This window comes from Oncorhynchus kisutch, linkage group LG13, assembly GCF_002021735.2.
Source record: "Oncorhynchus kisutch isolate 150728-3 linkage group LG13, Okis_V2, whole genome shotgun sequence".
In the NCBI taxonomy this organism is placed as follows: Eukaryota; Metazoa; Chordata; class Actinopteri; order Salmoniformes; family Salmonidae; genus Oncorhynchus; species Oncorhynchus kisutch.
In genome coordinates this window covers 21,861,257-21,885,511 of record NC_034186.2, presented here as the reverse complement: position 1 = coordinate 21,885,511, position 24,255 = coordinate 21,861,257, and the positions used below count along the sequence as shown (strand labels likewise).

Sequence of the window (24,255 nt, the reverse complement as noted above, 5' to 3'; positions counted from 1 at the left end):
GGATCTGAGGACCCATGCCAAATCTTTTCAGTCTCCTGAGGGGGAATACGTTTTGTCCTCTTCACGACTGTCTTGGTGTGCTTGGACCATGTTAGTTAGTTTGTTGGTGATGTGGACACCAAGGAACTTAAAGCTCTCAGTGTGCTCCAGTACAGCCCAGTCGATGAGAATATAGGTAACACGGTCACCACTGATAAATCCATGATTATCGAAAACTTCAATAAGCATTTCTCAACGGCTGGCCATGCCTTCCGCCTGGCTACTTCAACCTCGGCCATCAGCTCCGCCCCCCCCGCAGCTCCTCGCCCAAGCCTCTCCAGGTTCTCCTTAAACCAAATCCAGATAGCAGATGTTCTGAAAGAGCTGCAAAACCTGGACCCGTACAAATCAGCTGGGCTTGACAATCTGGACCCTCTATTTCTGAAACTATCTGCCACCATTGTCGCAACCCCTATTACCAGCCTGTTCAACCTCTCTTTCATATCGTCTGAGATCCCCAAGGATTGGAAAGCTGCCGCAGTCATCCCCCTCTTCAAAGGGGGAGACACCCTGGACCCAAACTGTTACAGACCTATATCCATCCTGCCCTGCCTATCTAAGGTCTTCGAAAGCCAAGTCAACAAACAGGTCACTGACCATCTCGAATCCCACCGCACCTTCTCCGCTGTGCAATCTGGTTTCCGAGCCGGTCACGGGTGCACCTCAGCCACACTCAAGGTACTCAACGATATCATAACCGCCATCGATAAAAGACAGTACTGTGCAGCCGTCTTCATCGACCTTGCCAAGGCTTTCGACTCTGTCAATCACCATATTCTTATCGGCAGACTCAGGAGCCTCGGTTTTTCGGATGACTGCCTTGCCTGGTTCACCAATTACTTTGCAGACAGAGTTCAGTGCGTCAAATCGGAGGGCATGCTGTCTGGTCCTCTGGTAGTCTCTATGGGGGTGCCACAGGGTTCAATTCTCGGGCCGACTCTTTTCTCTGTGTATATCAATGATGTTGCTCTTGCTGCGGGCGATTCCCTGATCCACCTCTACGCAGACGACACCATTCTATATACCTTCGGCCCGTCTTTGGACACTGTGCTATCTAACCTCCAAACAAGCTTCAATGCCATACAACACTCCTTCCGTGGCCTCCAACTGCTCTTAAACGCTAGTAAAACCAAATGCATGCTTTTCAACCGGTCGCTGCCTGCACCCGCATGCCCGACTAGCATCACCACCCTGGATGGTTCCGACCTAGAATATGTGGACGTCTATAAGTACCTAGGTGTCTGGCTAGACTGCAAACTCTCCTTCCAGACTCATATCAAACATCTCCAATCGAAAATCAAATCAAGAGTCGGCTTTCTATTCCGCAACAAAGCCTCCTTCACTCACGCCGCCAAGCTTACCCTAGTAAAACTGACTATCCTACCGATCCTCGGCTTCGGCGATGTCATCTACAAAATGGCTTCCAACACTCTACTCAGCAAACTGGATGCAGTCTATCACAGTGCCATCCGTTTCGTCACTAAAGCACCTTATACCACCCACCACTGCGACTTGTATGCTCTAGTCGGCTGGCCCTCGCTACATATTCGTCGCCAGACCCACTGGCTCCAGGTCATCTACAAGTCCATGCTAGGTAAAGCTCCGCCTTATCTCAGCTCACTGGTCACGATGGCAACACCCATCCGTAGCACGCGCTCCAGCAGGTGTATCTCACTGATCATCCCTAAAGCCAACACCTCATTTGGCCGCCTTTCGTTCCAGTACTCTGCTGCCTGTGACTGGAACGAATTGCAAAAATCGCTGAAGTTGGAGACTTTTATCTCCCTCACCAACTTCAAACATCAGCTATCTGAGCGGCTAACCGATCGCTGCAGCTGTACATAGTCTATTGGTAAATAGCCCACCCTTTCTCACCTACCTCATCCCCATACTGTTTTTATTTATTTACTTTTCTGCTCTTTTGCACACCAATATCTCTACCTGTACATGACCATCTGATCATTCATCACTCCAGTGTTAATCTGCAAAATTGTAATTATTTGCCTACCTCCTCATGCCTTTTGCACACATTGTATATAGACTCCCCGTTTGTTTTCTACTGTGTTATTGACTTGTTAATTGTTTACTCCACGTGTAACTCTTTGTTGTCTGCTCACACTGCTATGCTTTATCTTGGCCAGGTCGCAGTTGCAAATGAGAACTTGTTCTCAACTAGCGTACCTGGTTAAATAAAGGTGAAATAAAAAAAAATAATAAAATAAAATAAAATAGGGGAGTGCTCGGTCCTCTTTTTCCTGTAGTCCACATTCATCTCCTTTGTCTCACATGTCACTGTGAGCCATTAAAGTCCATGTCATGTGTGATGGGTGAATGTGACATGCTGGTTCCACTGCTATGGCTGGGGAGCCTGGAGAGTCTCTGTCAGGTCTTAGCTGGTGTGAGTGCTGTCTCGTGCCTGCATCGGCTCAGGCTACGGGTTCTTTGATTGTTGGAATGTGCCTATCTGTCATTGACTGTTGTGTGGCTTTTTATTGAGGTATCTCTCACCCTAGCTTGAAAGTAAAACTCTATTTTAAACTCTCTAATAGTTAAACCAAGACCGAGACAGTCGTGGCCAGGTCGCAGTTGCAAATGAGGACCTTTTCTCAACTAGCCTACCTGGTTAAATAAAGGTGAAAAAATACATTACAAATAAATACATTTAAAAAACAGTAGGCTACTTTGTCTGGGTAGGATGGATGGATTGATATCTTGGTAGGTCAGGCCATCCTCCTAGCCCACTGATGCATGTACAACTGGCACTAAAAGTAGGGCAAAGTAGGGGGCGAGGGAGGGACCTCTCAGTCTCATTCCTGTAGGGGGGCTATTCTCTGTTCTCCTCGTTCCCCTGGGGGTTGTTATCAGTGTAATGCAGCCCCATCACAACCTGTTAACAACCCCCCTGTGGTAATACACTCCATTAGGCACTGACTCAAAGCTAGAGCCTTCGAACCAATACTGCTCGTTCTATGGGGCAAATCCTTACCCACTGGGCACAGACGTCAGGTCAACGTCTAGATTTGATTGGTTTATTGGTTTCAACTAACGTGACCCCAACGTGAAATCAACCAAAAACATCACCATGTTTTAGGTAAAACGTTGGGTGAAAAAAATACTTTGATTGGATTTGAAAAAAAAATCTGTTTTTAACGTTGATTCAACGTCATCACGTTGCTATTTTTGGTTGAAATTATGTGTAAACATGATTGTTTTTGCCCAGTGGGTACTATTGAGGGCCTGGTTTCCCAAAAGCATAATGATGAACTTAGCCTTAAGATGCATTTGGGAACCCGGCTCCTGGTCAGTCATGCATTGATGTCAATGGGAGACATAGTGAAAATTTGAAGTTAGGATTTCCCCTTATGAGAGTAGCTATTGACTTGCAGTAATGCTTTAGGCAACCAATGTTCCGCCCAGGCTTCTGGCCAGAGATAAATTGCTATAGCTACTTCCTGATGCGAATTGAAATCATGTGAATCAAGGAAGCATACCTGGCTCTCAGCCTGTTACACCTAATGGCAATGTGAGAGAGACTGACTCCTACCCCAGGTTTGTGTTCGAGACCACCTAAAGCGAGACTGATTCAAGACCGTCACCGGAGCAAATTGAGTCGAAGTCAAGACCTAGACCGGAGGGGGGTGAGGGGTACGAGACCAAGTCAAGACCGAGAACGGGAGGGGGTAAGGGGTGTGAGACCAAGTCAAGATCGAGAACGGGAGGGGTGAGGTGTGTGAGACCAAGTCAAGACCGAGAACGAGAGGGGGTAAGGGGTGTGAGACCAAGTCAAGACCGAGAACGGGAGGGGGTAAGGGATGTGAGACCAAGTCAAGATCGAGAATGGGAGGGGGTGAGGGGTGTGAGACCAAGTCAAGACCGAGAACGGGAGGGGGTAAGGGGTGTGAGACCCAGTCAAGATCGAGAACGGGAGGGGGTGAGGGGTGTGAGACCAAGTCAAGACTGAGAACGGGAGGGGATAAGGGGTGTGAGACCAAGTCAAGACCTAGAACGGGAGGGGGTGAGGGGTCCGAGACCAAGTCAAGACTATTATTGTACTTGTGTCAAATTGCCACCATCATAAAAGTTCAAAATGTCCATTATTTCTGGGTTCATATTTCAGAAGAACATATGGATTCTTTAGACATTCAGAATGGTGAAAAATAGAGAGACACTCTACACATGATCACTAACCCGAACAGGTCTATAATATATACAAATACAAAATATGCTCCAACTTCCCCTGGTATCCCCTTACGAATAGTAAGTGCTCAACTTTCAAACAATTTCCACCACTCTTCCCTACCAGCGAATCAAGGAAATTCTGACCAGCACGACAAAGTAACGAAAGGACAGTTTATTTTTTCCCACCTTTATTTAACCAGGTAGGCAAGTTGAGAACAAGTTCTCATTTATAACTGCTATCTGGTCAAGATAAAGCACAGCAGTTCGACACATACAACAACACAGAGTTACACATGGAATAAACAAACATACAGTCAATAATACAGTAGAAAAAATTAAAATCTATATACAGTGTGTGCAAATGAGGTAAGATAAGGGAGGTAAGGCAATAAATAGGCCATGGTGGCAAAGTAATTACAATATAGCAATTAGACACTGGAATGGTAGATGTGCAGAAGATGAATGTGCAAGTAGAGATACTGGAGTGCAAAGGAGCAAGATAAATAAATAAATACAGTATGGGGATGAGGTAGTTGGATGGGCTGTTTACAGATGGGCTATGTACAGGTGCAGTGATCTGTGAGCTGCTCTGACAGCTGGTGCTTAAAGCTAGTGAGGGAGATAAAAGACTCCAGCTTCATTGATTTTTGCAGTTCGTTCCAGTCATTGGCAGCAGAGAACTGGAAGGAAAGGCGGTCAAAGGAGGAATTGGCTTTGGGGGTGACCAGTGAGATATACCTGCTGGAGCGCGTACAATGGGTGGGTGCTGCTATGGTGACCAGTGAGCTGAGATAAGGCGGGGCTTTACCTAGCAGAGACTTGTAGATGACCTGGAGCCAGTGGGTTTGGCGATGAGTATGAAGCGAGGGCCAGCCAACGAGAGCACACAGGTCGCAGTGGTGTGTAATATATGGGGATTTGGTAACAAAACGGATGGCACTGTGATAAACTGCATCCAATTTGTTGAGTAGAGTGTTGGAGGATTTTATAGATGACATCGCCGAAGTCGAGGATCGGTAGGATGGTCAGTTTTACGAGGGTATGTTTGGCAGCATAAGTGAAGGATGCTTTGTTGTGAAATAGGAAGCCGATTCTAGATTTCATTTTGGATTGGAGATGCTTAGTCTGGAAGGAGAGTTTACAGTCTAGCCAGACACCTAGGTATTTGTAGTTGTCCTCATATTCTAAGTCAGAACCGTCCAGAGTAGTGATGCTGGACAGGCGGGCCGGTGCGGGCAGTGATTGATTGAATAGCATGCACTTAGTTTTACTTGCATTTAAGAGCAGTTGGAGGCCACGGAAGGAGAGTTGTAAGGCATTGAAGCTCCTCTGGAGGTTTGATAACACAGTGTCCAAAGAAGGGAGAAGTATACAGAATGATGTTGTCTGTGTAGAGGTGGATCAGAGAATCCCCAGCAGCAGCGAGAGCGACATCATTGATGTATATAGAGAAGAGAGTCGGCCCAAGAATTGAACCCTCTGGAGACTGCAAGAGACTGCAAGAGGTCCGGACAACAGGCCCTCTGATTTGACACACTGAACTCTATCAGAGAAGTAGTTGGTTAACCAGGCGAGGCAATCATTTGAGAAACCAAGGCTGTTGAGTCTGCCAATAAGAATGTGCCAACAGTAATGTTACGAGTAAAGTAGGAAGTCCAGGTTTCTATAGGCGATAAGATATTACTTAGTCATGAAAGGAGTGTGGATATGGCAATTGCGGTTTTATGCGCTGACTGAACGGGAGCTGATAATTCTACGTTTTTATACTCCGCTGGTCTCGGGAAGAAATTACAAGTCCTCATTGTCCAAGACCGATTAAAATGGAGTAAATTGGATCCATCACGACATCAAGACCAAGACACTCAATATGTGGTCTTGAGACCGGACTCGAGTACTACAACACTGTCCCTACCGTACAAAATAAAATGTAATTTCTTACTTCCCCGCAATCTCTATCTGTCTCCAACACGAGGCACTGCATGCTTTTTTCTCTCATATAGCCTTTCCTATGATCTTGTGCACATACAGCTGTAGGAGACTGGATCAAATTAGGATCCTACAGCTGTAAAGGGCACTTATTTTATGCGAGTCATTCTCTCTCTGTCTGTCTGTCTGTCTGTCTGTCTGTCTGTCTGTCTGTCTGTCTGTCTGTCTGTCTGTCTGTCTGTCTGTCTGTCTGTCTGTCTGTCTGTCTGTCTGTCTGTCTGTCTGTCTGTCTGTCTGTCTGTCTGTCTGTCTGTCTGTCTGTCTGTGTCTGTCTCTCTCTCTCTCTCTCTTTCTCTCTCTCTCTCTCTCTCTCTCTCTCTCTCTCTCTCTCTATGTGTAACCTGACACTCTGTGTAACCTGACACTCTCTCTTTGTGTAACCTGACACTCTCTCTATGTGTAACCTGACACTCTCTCTATGTGTAACCTGACACTCTCTCTATGTGTAACCTGACACTCTCTCTATGTGTAACCTGACACTCTCTCTATGTGTAACCTGACACTCTCTCTATGTGTAACCTGACACTCTCTCTATGTGTAACCTGACACTCTCTCTATGTGTAACCTGACACTCTCTCTATGTGTAACCTGACACTCTCTCTATGTGTAACCTGACACTCTCTCTATGTGTAACCTGACTCTCTCTCTCTATGTGTAACTGACACTCTCTCTATGTGTAACCTGACACTCTCTCTATGACTTAACCTGATACTCTCTATGTGTAACCTGACACTCTCTCTATGTGTAACCTGACACTCTCTCTGTTTGTAACCTGACACTCTCCGTCTCACTGGGAGAAAAGGGATATTGGCCCAACCGGTTCAGTTTGAGGAACTGTTTTGTTTTCAGTTTGCTCGAGTCATGCGATGATTTCCAAGAAACTGAATGAAAAATGCTTGGCCATGATCCATGTGACATTGAAGTCAACGCACAACATCCTCACTTCATACAGTGCATTTGGAAAGTATTCAGACCCCTTAACTTTTTCCACATTTTGTTACGTTACAGCCTTATTCTAAAATGGATGATGTTGTTTTCATCAATCTACACACAATACCCCACAATGACAAAGCAAAAAGAAAAAGTTTTGCAAATTTATACAACATTTAAAACTGAAATATCACGTTTACATAAGTATTCAGACAATTTACTCCGTACTTTGTTGAAGCACCTTTGGCAGCGATTACAGCCTCGAGTCTTCTTGGGTATGACGCTACAAACTTGGCACACCTGTATTTGAGGAGTTTCTCAGATTCTTCTCTGCAGATCCTCCCAAGCTCTGTCAGGTTGGATGGGGAGCGTTGCTGCACAGATATTTTCAGGTCTCTCCAGAGAGATGTTCCATCTGGTTCAAGTTCGGGCTCTGGCTGGGCCACTCAAGGACATTGGGAGACTAGTCCCGAAGACACTCCTACGTTGTCTTGGCTGTGTACTTAGGGTTGTTGTCCTGTTTGAAGGTGAACCTTCAACCCAGTCTGAGGTTCTGAGCGCTCTGGAGCAGGTTTTCATCAGGGATCTATCTGTACTTTGCTCCATCTATCTTTTCCTCGATCCTGACTAGTCTCACCAGTTTCACATTGTCATTATAGGGTATTGTGTGTAGATTGATGATATTTTGTATTTATTTTAATCCATTTTAGAATATAGCTGTAACGTAACAAAATGTGGAAAAGGTGAAGAGGTCTGAATACTTTCCAAATGCACTGTATAATAGGCCTGATTTCTAACTTGAGATCTGTGCACGTATCTAGTTTTTGCACAAATCTTCCATTGACATCAATACATGATTTAGGTGATCATTGGTGTTAAGTGCGCACGTCTATGTACATATACAGATCTTTAGATAGTCCCGAAGACCACAGAATGTTGAAAAGATGACCATCGGGAAATTAGGAACATATTTCGCAGCTTCATATGAATGATGTCATTGAATGTACAGTATATGGAATAGGAAGGCAGGCAGTTTTTCCATACAGCTCTTTATTCTGCATGTGAGCATCTTGTCCACACGGACTCTCACATACAGTATTCCAAGTTTAGCACGGTGCACAGAAATAGCTGATTAAAATAATTATAAAAAGTCTGTATTTTTTGTCTCTTTGATTCATGACTATTTTGTTTTGTTGCTTAACTGAATATCAATGAGTATCATAATCCACTGTGTACAAAACATTAAGAACACCTGATCTTTCCATGACTGACTGACCAGGTGAATCCAGGTGAAAGCTATGATCCTTGATTGATGTCACCTGTTAAATTCACTTCAATCAGTATAGATGAAGGGGGGAGACAGGTTAAATAATGATTTTTAAGCCTTGAGACAATTGAGACATGAATTGTGTATATGTGCCATTCAGAGGGTCAACGGGCAAGACAAAATATTGAAGTGCCTTTGAACGGGGTACGGTAGAAGGTGCCAGGTGCACTGGTTTGAGTGTGTCAAGAACTGCAGCGCTGCTGGGTTTTTCACGATCAACAGTTTCCCGTGTGTATCAAAAATTGACCACCACCCAAAGGACATCCCGCTAACTAGACACAACTGTGGGAAGCATTGAGTCAACATGGGCCAGCATCCCTGTGGAATGCGTTCGACAACATGTAGAGTCCATGGCCCGACTAATTGAGGCTGTTCTGAGGGCAAACGGTGTGCAACTCAATATTAGGAAGGTGTTCCTAATGTTTTGTACACTCCGTGTACCGTGCACATGTTTGAGTGCACTGCAGTGTATACAGCATCAAACTTTGTCCTTTGTATGAATATTTGAGTGAGTTGTAAGCAGGGCTAGAGGTGAGTGCAGTGAGTAATTCTGCAGGATTTCAGGGTGCAGTCAGTCAGGTGGCTTCCAAGAAGAGAGAAGTCATGCTGGTCTGTTATGAGAACAACAGTTCCTTCCTCTTACCCTCCCAACAGAGAGAGGGAGAGGGGGTTGGGGCAGAACGAGAGAGACAGAGAGAGAGAGAGAGAGAGAGAGAGAGACGGGGAGGGAGAGAGAGCGAGTGTCCATCCTGGACTCTAAAGTCCACTCTGGGGGAGGAGGATGGGTGGCATTCCAGTCAGTGAGGTCAGCCTGTTTTGTTATTCTCTACCCCTTGCTCCCCTTTTTACTTCTGTCTTCTGTTAGCAGTGATATAGACTCAGTCAGGTCGTAGGCCTAGTGAGAATCTCTCTTTCCACAGTGGCATGATAGGGAATGGTATCATGCATCCCCACCAACCCCTCTTCAGGTCTCTCCAGAGATGTTAGATCAGGTTCAAATCCGGGATCTGGCTGGGCCACTCAAGGACATTCAGAGACTTGTCTTAAAGCCTTGGCTGTGTTGTTAGAGTCAGAAGGTAAACCCTCGCCTCAGTCTGAGGTCTTGAGCACTCTGGAGCAGGTTTTCATCAAGGATCTCTCTGTACTTTACTCTGTTCATCTTTCTCTCAATCCTGACTAGTCTCCCAGTCCCTGCCACTGACAAACATCCCCACAGCATGATGCTGCCACCACCATGCTTCATAGAAGATGGTGCCAGGTTTCCTCCAGAAGTGACACTTGGCATTGAGGCCAAATAATTAAATATTGGTTTCATCAGACCAGATAATCTTGTTTCTTATGGTCTGAATCCTTTAGTTGCCTTTTCGCAAACTCCAAGCGGGCTGTCATGTGCCTTTTTACTGGGGAGTGGCTTCTGTCTGGCCTCTCTACCATAAAGGCCTGATTGGTGGAGTGCTGCAGAGATGGTTGTCCTTCTGGAAGGTTCCCCCATCTCCATAGAGGAACTCTGGAGTTTTGTCAGAGTGACCATCGGGTTCTTGTTCACCTCCCTGACCAAGGGCCTTCTCCCCTAATTGCTCAGTTTGGCCAGCTCTAGGAAGAGTCTTGGTGGTTCCAAACTTCTTCCATTTAAGAATGATGAGGCCACTGTGTTCTTGGGGACCTTCAATGCTGCAGACATTTTTTGGTACCCTTCAACAGATCTGTGCCACGACACAATCCTGTCTCGGAGCTCTGCGGAGAATTCCTTTGACCTCATGGCTTGGTTTTTGCTCTGACACATGCACTGTCAACTGTGGGACCTTATATAGACAGGTGTGTGCCTTTCAAAATCCTTTGCAATCAGTTGAATTTACCACAGGTGGACACCAATCAAGTTGTAGAAACATCTCAAGGATGATTAAAAACTAGTTGCACCTGTGGATTAGTGCATGCTCATCTGCCACGCTGATCCTCAATACGGGGGCGCCTCAGGGGTGCATGCTCTGTCCCCTCCTGTACTCCCTGTTCACCCATGACTGCATGGTCAAGCACGACTCCCAACACCATCATTAAGTTTGCCGACGACACAACAGTGGTATGCCACAAACAACGATGAGACAGCTTATAGGGAGGAGGTCAGAGACCCGGCAGTGTGGTGCCAGGATAACAACCTCTCCCTCAGCGTGATCAAGACAAAAGAGATGATTGTGGACTACAGGAAAAGGAGGACCGAGCACGCCCTCATTCTCATCAACGGGGCTGTAGTGGAGCAGGTTGAGAGCCACAAGATGCTTGGTGTCCACATCACCAATGAACTATCATGGTCCAAACACACCAATACAGTTGTGAAGAGGGCATGGCAACACCTATTCCCCGTCAGGAGACTGAAAAGATTTGGCATGTGTCCTCAGATCCTCAAAAAGTTATACAGCTGCACCATCGAGAACATCCTGACTGGTTGCATCACTGCCTGGTATGGCAACTGGTCGGCCTCCGGAAGCACGGCACTACAGAGGGTAGTGCGTACGGAGCAGTACACCACTGCCATGCAGGACCTCTATACCAGGCGGTGTCAGAAGAAGGCCCTTAACATCTCCAAAGAGTCCAGCCACCCTAGTCATAGACTGTTCTCTCTGCTACCGCACGGCAAGCGGTACCGGAGCGCCAAGTCTTGGTCCAAAAGGCTTCTTAACAGCTTCTACCCTCAAGCCATAAGTCTCCTGAACAGCTATTCAAATGGCTACACGGATTGTGGTGAAGCCCCTCCCGTTGTCAAAGCTGGAGACCTTTATGTCTTCAAGACACCACTACTAAAACCAGTCAAACCATGGACACAGATCACACACACACACACACACACACACACACACACACACACACACACACACACACACACACACACACACACAAAGAATCCCCCAAAATCTTAAACAAAGCATTATTGCACAATGTACAACATGTGCAAAGCAATCCGCAATTGGTGCAAACTTATCACATGCCATTTCTGCTCAAACCCTGCACCTCCTGTACTTTGAGCTGATTGTTTTACTGCCATAAGAGGGAGTCCACCTGGAATGTTGTTTCTATGGAGCATGTTGTTGTATCTAAATTCATACTGTGGCATTGTTGAATACTTGTTTATGAATGGCTTGAAGGGCATGTATTATTTCCCTATAACGCACGGTATATTTGCACGGTAAATTCAATGGCTATAGTTCATTCTTACACCTTCTATGTTTGAGCTGCTTTTGAAAGCAAAGGTCGCATTGAAATCATTACTGGCATTGATGAATTCGATTTTCATACTGCTAGGTTGGGACTGATGTTTGGTTAACAAAACTAGCCAGTTTGTTTGTTTATTATTAGAATTATAGCCATGGCATGAAAAAAGGGATAATCAACTCGGGGCTCTATGCATTCTCTGGAAAATAATGCAACTCCATGGAACGCATAGCACCTCGTTGATTGTCCCTTACATATCTTTGAACAGGTTCTTCTTGAACTTGTACATGGACACTAGCTTTGCATATTATCACTTTAATGAGTTTGGGTTTTCTCTAAACTATTAATTGCATGTGCATCATCAAATCTGCATGATTCATTTTGTTTGTACACTGTGCTTCTGTTTGTTTCACTGTTTCACCTTTACAGAAGGTCCTTTAAAACATACTTTACTGTTTCACCCTTACAGAAGGTCCTTTAAAACATACTTTACTGTTTCACCTTTACAGAAGGTCCTTTAAAACATACCTTACTGTTTCACCCTTACAGAATGTCCTTTAAAACATACTTTACTGTTTCACCTTTACAGAAGGTCCTTTAAAACATACCTTACTGTTTCACCCTTACAGAATGTCCTTTAAAACATACTTTACTGTTTCACCTTTACAGAAGGTCCTTTAAAACATACTTTACTGTTTCACCTTTACAGAAGGTCCTTTAAAACATACTTTACTGTTTCACCTTTACAGAAGGTCCTTTAAAACATACTTTACTGTTTCACCTTTACAAAAGGTTCTTTAAAACATACTTTACTGTTTCACCCTTACAGAAGGTTCTTTAAAACATACTTTACTGTTTCACCCTTACAGAAGGTTCTTTAAAACATACTTTACTGTTTCACATTCTTTACAAATGTCTTTTCTCTTGTGCCATATACCATCATAAAAAGTATCATCATATCAATGTTCTTGTGTTAACAATTTACAGTAACTTTACGTTTTATGTTTACAACAAAATGAGTTATGGCCCAGTTATTACTGTATATAGTCATGTTGATCGGACTTACAGCATTTGACAGATAACAGAAAGAACACTGAGCATGCATGTTATATGAAAGATAAGAGACTGAAAAAAATGTGTGTGTGTGTGTAGTTTTCATCCTCAGAATGCACATATTCCATTCCAAAAGGCCGAATTATGTGTCATCAACAATGGCCCCACCTCAGCCTGCTGGCAGTGGATGTATACCAATTGGCACCCTATTCCCTATATAGTGCACTACTCCTATTCCCTATATGGTGCACTACTTTTGACCAGGGCCCATAGGGTCTGGAATGGAATCGGTAATAGGGCTTAAATCCTGAATGCAACAGGAAGGACATGCATTATAAAGAAGCATCATCTTTTTACAAATCACCCACCCTGTATTCCCCTCATGCATGTTCCCTGGAGGTATTGATATACATTGCATGTCTTCTTGTTCCAGCTCTGGCAGTCAGGAATGTCTTGTGGTAAATACAGGAAATGTGACACCCCTCTCTGCCAGCTACCTTGAAGGGATTTACACACAACAGTTGAACTTTGCACATGATGTACACAAATGTTTTGCCCCAGAATGAAACAGCACAGCAGGAAATGGAAGGAGCATTAGATACTGAGTGTATCTGTTAGTGGAACCACCTCTATACTTTTGAATATTGTTCTTTCATAAGGCATGTTCAGTACATCCAGAAAGTATTCAGACCCCTTGACATTTTGTTACGTCACAGCCTTATTCTAAAGTGGATGAAATCGTTTTTCCCCCTCATCAATCTACACACAATACCCCATAATGACATCACAATACCCCATAATGACATCACAATACCCCATAATGACATCACAATACCCCATAATGACATCACAATACCCCATAATGACATCACAATACCCCATAATGACATCACAATACCCCATAGTGACATCACAATACCCCATAATGACATCACAATACCCCATAATGACATCACAATACCCCATAATGACATCACAATACCCCATAATGACATCACAATACCCCATAATGACATCACAATACCCCATAATGACATCACAATACCCCATAATGACATCACAATACCCCATAATGACATCACAATACCCCATAATGACATCACAATACCCCATAGTGACATCACAATACCCCATAATGACATCACAATACCCCATAATGACATCACAATACCCCATAATGACATCACAATACCCCATAATGACATCACAATACCCCATAATGACATCACAATACCCCATAGTGACAAAGCAAAAACAGGTTTTTAGAAAGTTTGCACATATAAAAAAGATCAAACTGAAATATCACATTCACATAAGTAGTCAGACCCTTTACTCAGTACTTTGTTGATGCACCTTTGGCAGAGATGTTCGATTCGGGTTCAAGTCAGGGGAAAGCCCAAATATTGTCAGAGACTCCAGTCACCCAAGTTATAGTCTGTTTTCTCTGCTACCGCACGGCAAGCGGTACCGGAACGCCAAAACTAGGACCAAAAAGCTCCTTAACAAATTCTACCCCAAAGCCATAAGACTGCTAAACAATTAATCAAATGACCACCAGACTATTTACATTGAGACCCCCCCCCCCTCTCTATTTGTTTTGTACACTGCTGCTACTTGTTGTTTATTATCTATGCATAATCACTTTCAAGTTCCTTGGTGTCCACATCAGGCCCCATTAACATCGCCGGGGCTGTAGTGGAGCGGGTCGAGAGTTTCAAGTTCCTTGGTGTCCACATCAGGCCCCATTAACATCGCTGGGGCTGTAGTGGAGCAGGTTGAGAGTTTCAAGTTCCTTGGTGTCCACATCAGGCCCCATTAACATCGCCGGGGCTGTAGTGGAGCGTGTTGAGAGTTTCAAGTTCCTTGGTGTCCACATCAGGCCCCATTAACATCGCCGGGGCTGTAGTGGAGCGGGTCGAGAGTTTCAAGTTCCTTGGTGTCCACATCAGGCCCCATTAACATCGCCGGGGCTGTAGTGGAGCGGGTTGAGAGTTTCAAGTTCCTTGGTGTCCACATCAGGCCCCATTAACATCGCCGGGGCTGTAGTGGAGCGGGTCGAGAGTTTCAAGTTCCTTGGTGTCCACATCACCAACAGACTATCATGGTCCAAACACAACAAGAGAGTCGTGAAGAGGGCATGACTGAAAAGATTTGGCATGGGTCCTCAGATCCTCAAAAAGTTATACAGCTGCATCATCGAGAGCATCCTGACCGGTTGCATCACCGCCTGGTATGGCAACTGCTCGGCATCCGACCGTAAGGCGCTACAGAGGGTAGTGAGTATGGCCCAATACATCACTGGGACCAAGCTTCCTGACATCCAGGACCTACATACCAGGCGGTGTCAGAGGACGGCCCCAAAAATGGTCAAAGACTCCAGTCACCCAAGTCATAAACTGTGCTCTCTGCTACTGCACGGAAAGCGGTAACAGAGCGCCAAGTCTAGGTCCAAAAGACTCCTTAACAGCTTCTACCCCCAAGCCATAAGACTGCTGAACAATTAATCAAATGGCCACCCAGGCAATTTACATTGACCCCAACCCCCCTTTTGTTTTTAACACTGCTGCTACTCGCTACTGCTTCTATCTATGCAGTCACTTTACCCCTACCTAATGTACATACCTGTACCCCCGCACATTGACTCTGTACCGGTACCCCCTGTATATAGCCTCCACATTGACTCTGTACCGGTACCCCCTGTATATAGCCTCCACATTGACTCTGTACCGGTACCTCCTGTATATAGCCTCCACATTGACTCTGTACCGGTACCCCCTGTATATAGCCTCCACATTGACTCTGTACCGGTACCACCTGTATATAGCCTTCACATTGACTCTGTACCGGTACCCCCTGTATATAGCCTCCACATTGACTCTGTACCAGTACCCCCTATATATAGCCTCCACATTGACTCTGTACCGGTACCCCCTGTATATAGCCTCCACATTGACTCTGTACCGGTATCCCCTGTATATAGCCTCCACATTGACTCTGTACCGGTACCCCCTGTATATAGCCTCCACATTGACTCTGTACCGGTACCCCCCTGTATATAGCTCCACATTGATCCTGTACCGGTTACCCCCTGTATATAGCCTCCACATTGACTCTGTCCGGTACCCCCTGTATATAGCCTCCCACATTGACTCTGTACCAGTACCCCCTGTATATCAGCCTCCACATTGACTCCTGTACCGGTACCACCTGGTATATAGCCTCCACATTGACTCTGTACCGGACCCCCTGTATATAGCCTCCACATTGACTCTGTACCGGTACCCCCTGTATATAGCGTCCACATGGACTCTGTACCAGTACCCCCTGTATATAGCCTCCACATTGACTCTGTACCGGTACCCCCCTTATTAAGCGCTCCACATTGACTCTGTACCGGTACCCCCTGTAATAGAGCCTCCACATTGACTCTGTACCGGTTACCCCCTGTATATAGCCTCCACATTGACTCTGTACCGTACCCCCTGTATATAGCCTCCACATTGACTCTGCTACCGGTACCCCCTGTATATAGCCTCCACATTGACTCTTGTACCGGTACCACCTGTATATAGGCCTCCACATTGACTCTGTACCGGTACCCCCTGTATATAGCCTCCACATTGACTCTGTACCAGTACCCCCTGTATATAGCCTCCACATTGACTCTGTACCGGTACCCCCTGTATATAGCCTCCACATTGACTCTGTACCGGTACCCCCTGTATATAGCCTCCACATTGACTCTGTACCGGTACCCCCTGTATATAGCCTCCACATTGACTCTGTACCGGTACCCCCTGTATATAGCCTCCACATTGACTCTGTACCGGTACCCCCTGTATATAGCCTCCACATTGACTCTGTACCGGTACCCCCTGTATATAGCCTCCACATTGACTCTGTACCGGTACCACCTGTATATAGCCTCCACATTGACTCTGTACCGGTACCCCCTGTATATAGCCTCCACATTGACTCTGTACCAGTACCCCCTGTATATAGCCTCCACATTGACTCTGTACCGGTACCCCCTGTATATAGCCTCCACATTGACTCTGTACCGGTACCCCCTGTATATAGCCTCCACATTGACTCTGTACCGGTACCCCCTGTATATAGCCTCCACATTGACTCTGTACCGGTACCCCCTGTATATAGCCTCCACATTGACTCTGTACCGGTACCCTCTGTATATAGCCTCCACATTGACTCTGTACCAGTACCCCCTGTATATAGCCTCCACATTGACTCTGTACCGGTACCCCCTGTATATAGCCTCCACATTGACTCTGTACCGGTAACCCCTGTTCTTTTATTTTGTTACTTTTTATGACTTTTTTGTTTTCAATTTGGTAAATATTTTCTTAACTCTTTCTTGAACTGCACTGTTGGTTAAGGGCTTTGTAAGTAAGCGTTTCATGGTAAGGTCTACACTTATTGTATTTGGCGGGTGTGACAAATAAAGTTTGATTTGATTTGAAGTCCGGGCCCTGGCTGGGCCACTCAAGGATATTCAGAGACTTGTCCCGAAGCCACTCCTGCGTTGTCTTGGCTGTGTGCTTCGGGCCGTTGTCCTGTTGGAAGGTGAACCTTCGCCCCAGTCTGAGGTCCTGAGGGACTTTATATAGACAGGTGTGTGCCTTTCCAAATCATGTCCAATCTATTGAATTTACCACAGGTGGACTCAAAGTTGTAGAAACATGTCAAGGATGATAAATGGAGACATCCATTTTAGAATACGGCTGTAAAGTAACCAAATGTGGAAACAGTCAAAGGGTCTGGAGACTTTCTGAATGCACCGTATGTGCATGGTGGTCTTGTCTCAGTTAGCATTCAAACTGGTGAGAATGTCCTGTCTGCTCTGCTTTAGATAGGAACTCAACAGTACTTCCTATTACACAAGAACTGAAAGGTATATTTTTGTCATAATGCTGACAGAATTGTGTAGTTCAGCAAAATAGTCCAATCAAGCTATTAAGAAATAGGTCATATATATTGCCAGCTGTACTGCACAGCTGGGGGGTTGCATTTACATGTAGTAGGGTATGTTCACCATTATAGCATTTAGGACTGTGAATGAAGTAACTCTCTGGTGCAGCCAACGTGAGAGAAGCAGCACAAGGTAGTCCTATAACAATGAGGGGTTGTGGGCCAGCTGGATTCCTATCCAGTGAGCTACTACTGCAGTCGGGGCCTCTGATCTGTCTAGACACAGGCGAGTCATTGGCTGTTGGTCGTTGAGATCCAACTACTCTAATTCTGCTCTGAAATACAGAACTGCTCCAGGCAACAGGAAGTTGCTTTTGTGTGTGTGTGTATGTGTGTGTGCATGTGTGCGTGTGTGTGTGCGTGTGTGTGCGTGCATGCGTGTGTGTGTGCGTGCACACCTTTGTGTGTGTGTGGAGGGGGTTCCTCAGCTCATTTCTCAATCCTCTGGGGGATTTAAGCCTATGCGGTCAAACTGCTGTAACTTCAAGCCAGCTCTGTGTGCCGTGTAGTCACAGGAGTTTTTCTCAACCCAGGTGGGTTTTACAGACACCGGTATCAGACCAGTAGTAGACTAGAGGCCTCAGTCCTTTCAAACCTCTTACTCAACAGGAAACAGTGGCCTCCGCCTAGTCTGGTCTGGCAGTGTAGCACACAGTAAGTAGTTACAGTCACTGACTGCCCTGCTTAGCATGGATTTCCTGCTTTCCACTTAATGACCCACATTAGTTATATCACTGTAGGGAAAGGAATGAAACACCACCACCCAGAAGCAGCAGAATATTAGCCTGGTCCCATATCTGTTTGTGCTTTATAGCCAACTCCTATGGTCGTTGTATGACAGCACCAACAGCTCTGGAACCAGGCTAGCATCACCTCACTGTTTCAGGAAGGGCTGGAGGAACCCAGCTGTCTTTCTGATTGAGATACTCACTTATCAAGTTGGAAGAGGTGATAACATCTCCTCACACCTACTTCATAATAGAGATGTTACTGAGTTACAGGTTTTGTAAATAGTAAGCTGTCTGAGTGCTTATAGACATTTCGCAAAGTTACATGACTTGAGAAACAGGATACTAGTATTACCCTGGCTTTGAGAGCTTAAGAGGAGTTGGAAGACGATGAGAGCTGCACCGGGTTTGGTGGCAGTTAGTATGTCATTATTTGCAATAACTACCTGAACAAGAACAAACACAACGTTTCCTTTTGTTATTAACCACCTGAGTTCCTAGACGCTGCCACACACAAAGATGAGCTCTCATCCCTTCCTCATCCCTCCCCTCGTCAGCCCTCCTCTTGTCAGCCCTACCCTCGTCAGCCCTCCCCTCCTCAGCACTCCTCAGCCCTCCCATCCTCAGCGCTCCTCAGCCACCCAGCTCTCCCCTCCTCAGCCCTCCCCGCCTCAGCCCCCCCTCCTCAGCCCCCTCCAGCTCTTCCCTCCTCAGCGCTCCTCAGCCCTCCCCACCTCAGCCCTCCTCACCTCAGCGCTCCTCATGCCCTCCCCTCATTAGCCCTCCTCAGCCCCCCCCTTGTCAGCCCTCCCCTCCTCAGCCCTACCCTCTTCAGCCTTCAGCCTTCCTACCCTCTTCAGCCTTCCCCTCCTCAGCCCCTTCCTAGAACCTGCCACACACAAAGATGAACTCTCATCCCTTCCTCAGCCTTCGCCTCCTCAGCCCCCTTGCCTCTGCCCTCCCTTCCTCAGCCTCCCCTCCTCAGCGCTGCTTAGCCCTCCCCTCCTCAGTCGCTGCTCAGCCCCCCCTACTCAGCCCTCCTCTCCTCAGCCCCACCCGTCAGCCCTCCCCTTCTCACGCTTCCCTCTTCAGCCCTCAGCCCCCCCCCCCTTCCAAAGCCCTCCCTTCCTCAGTACCCCTTCCTCAGCGCTGCTCAGCCCCCCTTACTCAGCCCTCCTCTCCTCAGCCCCCACCCCTCAGCCCTCCCCTTCTCAGCCAACCCCTCTTCAGTGCTCCTCAGCCCTCCCCTCCTCCCCTCCTCCCCTCCTCAGCCCCCCCCCCCCCCTCGTCAGCCCTCCCCACCTCAGCCTTCCCCTCCTCAGCACTCCTCAGCCCCCCCCTTCTTCAGCCCCTACCTAGAACCTGCCACACACAAAGATGAGCTCTCATTCCTTCCTCAGCCCTCCTCTCGTCAGCCCTCCCCTCGTCAGCCCCCTCGCCTCAGCCCTCCCCTCCTCAGCCCTCCTCTCGTCAGCTCCCCTCCTCAGCCCCTCCCCTTTTCAGCGATCCTCCGCTCCACAGCCCTCCCCTTGTCAGCCCTCCTCTTGTCAGCCCTCCCCTCCTCAGCCTTCCCATCCTCAGCGCTCCTCAGCCCTCCTCTCGTCAGCCCTCCCCTCCTCAGCCCTCCCCTCCTTAGCGCTCCTCAGCCCTCCCCTCCTCAGCCCTCCCCTCCTCAGCGCTCCTCAGCCCTCCTCTCGTCAGCCCTCCCCTCCTCAGCCCTCCCCTCCTCAGCCCGCCCCTCCTCAGCGCTCCTCAGCCCTCCTCTCGTCAGCCCCCCCTCCTCAGCCTTCCCCTCCTCAGCACTCCTCAGCCCCCCCCTCTTCAGCCCCTACCTAGAACCTGCCACACACAAAGATGAGCTCTCATCCCTTCCTCAGCCCTCCCCCTCAGCCCCTCCTCAGCCCTCCCCTCCTCAGCCCTCCCCTCGTCAGCCCTCCCCACCTCAGCCCTCCACCCCTCCTCAGCCCTCCCCTTGTCAGCCCTCCTCTCATCAGCCCTCCCCTCTTCAGCGCTCCTCATCCCCTCCTCCTCTGCCTGCCCCTCGTCAGCCCCCCTCCTCAGCCTTCCTATCTTCAGCACTCCTTAGCCCCCCCCTCTTCAGCCCCTTCCTAGAACCTGCCACACACAAAGATGAGCGCTCATCCCTTCCGCAGCCCTCCCCTCCTCAGCCCCCACGCCTCCTCAGCCCCCCCCCCCCCAGCTCTCCCCTCCTCAGCCCTCGCCTCCTCAGCGCTCCTCAGCCCTCCCCTCCTCAGCCCTCCCCTCCTCAGCGCTCCTCAGCCCTCCTCTCGTCAGCCCTCCCCTCCTCAGCCCTCCCCTCCTCAGCGCTCCTCAGCCCTCCCCTCCTCAGCCCGCCCCTCCTCAGCGCTCCTCAGTCCTCCTCTCATCAGCCCTCCCCTCGTCAGCCCCCCCTCCTCAGCCTTCCCCTCCTCAGCACTCCTCAGCCCCCCCCTCTTCAGCCCCTACCTAGAACCTGCCACACACAAAGATGAGCTCTCATCCCTTCCTCAGCCCTCCCCCCTCAGCCAAGCCCAGCTCTCCCCTCCTCAGCCCTCCCCTCCTCAGCCCTCCCCTCGTCAGCCCTCCCCAACTCAGCCCTCCCCACCTCAGCTCTTCCCTCCTCAGTGCTCCTCAGCCTTCCCCTCTTCAGCGCACCTCAGCCCTCTTCTCCTCAGCCCCCACCCGTCAGCCCTCCCCTCCTCAGCCCTCCCCACCTCAGCCCTCCCCTCTTCAGCACTCCTCAGCCCTCCTCTCTTCAGCTCTCCTCAGCCCTCCCCTCCTCAGCCCTCCCCACCTCAGCGCTCCTCAGCCCCCCCTCCTCAGCCCTCCCCTTCTCAGCTCCCCTCCTCAGCCCCTCCTCCTCAGCCCTCCCCTCTTCAGTGATCCTCACTCCTCCCCTGCACAGCCCTCCCTCCTCAGCCCTCCACCCCTCCTCAGCCCTCCCCTTGTCAGCCCTCCTCTCATCAGCCCTCCCCTCCTCAGCGCTCCTCATCCCCTCCTCTGCCCGCCCCTCGTCAGCCCCCCTCCTCAGCCTTCCCCTCCTCAGCACTCCTCAGCCCCCCCCTCTTCAGCCCCTTCCTAGAACCTGCCACACACAAAGATGAGCGCTCATCCCTTCCGCAGCCCTCCCCTCCTCAGCCCCCACGCCTCCTCAGCCCCCCCCAGCTCTCCCCTCCTCAGCCCTTCTCAACCCTCCCCTCGTCACCCCCCCCTCAGCCCCCATACTCAGCCCCTCCTCAGCCCTCCCCTACTCAGCGCTCCTCAGCCCTCCCCACCTCAGCCCTACCCTCCTCAGTGCTCCTCAGCCCCCCCCTCCTCAGCGCTCCTCAGCCCTCCCCACCTCAGCGCTCCTCAGCCCTCCCCACCTCAGTCCTTCCCTCCTCAGCGCTCCTCAGCCCCCCCTCCCCTGTCAGCCCTCCCGTCATCTGCCCTCCCCTCCCCTCCTCAGCCCTCCTCAGCCCTCCCCACCTCAGTTCTTCCCCACCTCAGCACTCCTCAGCCCCCCCCCCTCTTCAGCCCCTTCCTAGAGCCTGCCACACACAAAGATGAGATCTCATCCCTTCCTCAGCCCTCCCCTCCTCAGCCCCCCCCCCCTCCTCAGCCCTTCTCAACCCTCCCCTCCTCAGCCCTCCCCACCTCAGCTCTTCCATCCTCAGCGCTCCTCAGCCCTCCCCTCGTCACTCCCCCCCTCCTCAGCCCTCCCCACCTCAGCCCTCCCCTCCTCAGCCCTCCTCAACACTGGCTCAACCCTCACACTTTTATCTCTCTAAAGCTGACGCCAGAACACGATAGGGGCAGGTTAACAAAAGGATGAGAGACAGTCAAATGCTTCCATGCAAGTGGTGTCATTTGGCTGTGATGGATACAATAGATAAGGCATAGCACTGAGACTTAGTGTTGAGATGTGCCAGAGCAGACAGGGTTGACTAAAAGTTAATGATCTGATCTGTAATGCTCAACTATGCCAAGAGGGTATCACTCGCTCTGCAAGCCAAGCAGCAGTCAACCTCTCTGAGCTGAGTCTTTGTTTTCAGGTCATTCTGCATGATGACAGCTAGAATGTTTACAGGTGTTTATGAATTGTAGCTGTTCGGAAAGTATGTCGAATTACGTTTAAGCAAGTTAGCAACATAGTGGGACACATGAAAATGAATGTCCCTCACCACCACCCTTACCAGCTTGTGAGCTTTTCCATTGCTGGGTAGCAAAGAGAGAGAGAACCTGTTTAATTTGCTTAGCTGTCCTGATTGTTCTAAAGTAAGATAAAAAGCCTCTAATGGACCTGGGAGAGTGTTGCGTGCGAGGCCCTTTTCATTACGCTGCTTCAAGGTAAATGGACTGCATGCAACAGATTTAGTTTGCATGACACCCCTCCTCCCCGTTCCTCCTCCTCTGTGTGTGTGTGTGTGTGTGTGTGTCTGTGTGTCTGTGTGTCTGTGTGTCTGTGTGCTTGTACACTGTGTATTAATAGAACCAGATGGTGGAGCGTTTCATTGATGTGGCATCTGGTCATACACACTGTGCCAGACAGATTCTCCCTTTGACTACTCTCCAGACAGACACTCTCTCCTCTCTCTCACATGTCAACCTGTTGCCTGCTGAAAGAATAGTGTGCATAGATGATCTCATATTTACTGCTGGGCTACAAATGACCCCAGTTTTGTGAAGACACTGATAATGATCGAATGAAAAACAAATATGTTGAATTAAGATAAAATATACAGTATGCTTCCTGAAAGGAAATGATGCACGTCAATGTCAATGTGTAAACACACCTGGGATCTTGACTTTTGCTCTTTTGCTTGTCATCCATCTATTGACTGGCTTACGGCGGTATTATATGAAGAATAAATACACTTCAAAGCAAGACTTAATCCATGGATGTTGTTCACCTTCCTCTCACTGCAGGGTGTACATGTGCTGGAAGCCATAGATGGACTGCCGCTGTGTCTTAGGAAATCTTACATCAAAGACATCTTACTCACAAAGCTTTGGTCACTTTCTGACTGATTGGGAATCTGTCTGTTGTGTTGTGCGGGACAGGCCACACACAGCACGACTCTGAAAGTGTGACTCTTGGTGAGATACACTACAGAAACTGAAAGACAAGATAACCTGATTGCCTTCACATCAAAGCCCAGGTGGGAAGGAAGAGATGGAGGAAAGGGTGAGAAAAGAGTCTGTGTGACATTATTGTTCTGGGTTTAACCTCAGCCGACCACCTAATTCGCTACTTCCCTTCACAGAGCTCTGTGGAAGAACATATATCCCCTGTATATAGCCTCGCTACTGTTATTTTATTGTTGCTCTTTAATTATTTTGTATTTACTTTTTAGTAAATACTTTCTTAACACTTATTTTTCGTAAAACTGCATTGTTGGTGACTCAGTGGCTAAGAACCCTTCTATCCGGTTGAGTAGATTGTAAATAAAACACCTTGTTGTCTCCCTAATGGCACCCCACTAGTCCCCATTATTCTGTCTGAACAACAAATAACTGCAGAGTAAATCTGTCATCATCATTAGAATCACATAGAATCGATATGGCTCCTCTTACGGTCAATACTCAAACCTGCTTGACTGTCATTCCTGTTGCGTTGCATCTACAGTTCCTCAGAATTCTGAAATGTTCTTGAAATGTCTGCGGATGTGTTCCTTTCATAGCACACAGCAAATTGGCCAGTGTTAACTAGTGTAGATCTTTCACTTTCTAGTGTTGATTCAATAGTTAAATGAACACTAAAGAGTTCAATTAACATTCAGTGGCATGAAATAACCCCACTGTTGGTGTTGATAACCAGAGTTGAAACAAAACCACACC

General features: G+C 48.0%; 2 protein-coding genes across 3 annotated transcripts in view; both read left to right on the top strand.

Annotated features, from left to right (window-relative positions):
- Positions 1 to 24,255, top strand: part of gng12b (guanine nucleotide binding protein (G protein), gamma 12b) — a 69,646-nt gene that overhangs the window by 29,746 nt on the left and 15,645 nt on the right. Inside the window, exon 1 of one of the 2 annotated variants that reach the window (XM_031785761.1) lies at positions 9,180 to 9,266. The exons of the other annotated variant lie outside the window; for it this stretch is intronic. The gene's annotated coding sequence lies outside the window, so the exon portion shown is untranslated. Of the gene's footprint in view, positions 1 to 9,179; positions 9,267 to 24,255 lie in introns of those variants that run through there. 2 annotated transcript variants of the gene reach the window in all.
- LOC109903017 (proline-rich extensin-like protein EPR1) lies at positions 17,855 to 21,517 on the top strand. Its single transcript, XM_031838048.1, has 5 exons — positions 17,855 to 17,933; positions 18,993 to 19,235; positions 19,528 to 19,664; positions 19,707 to 20,835; positions 20,961 to 21,517. The coding sequence occupies exons 1-5, from the start codon at positions 17,855 to 17,857 to the stop codon at positions 21,515 to 21,517; spliced, it is 2,145 nt and encodes a 714-aa protein (XP_031693908.1).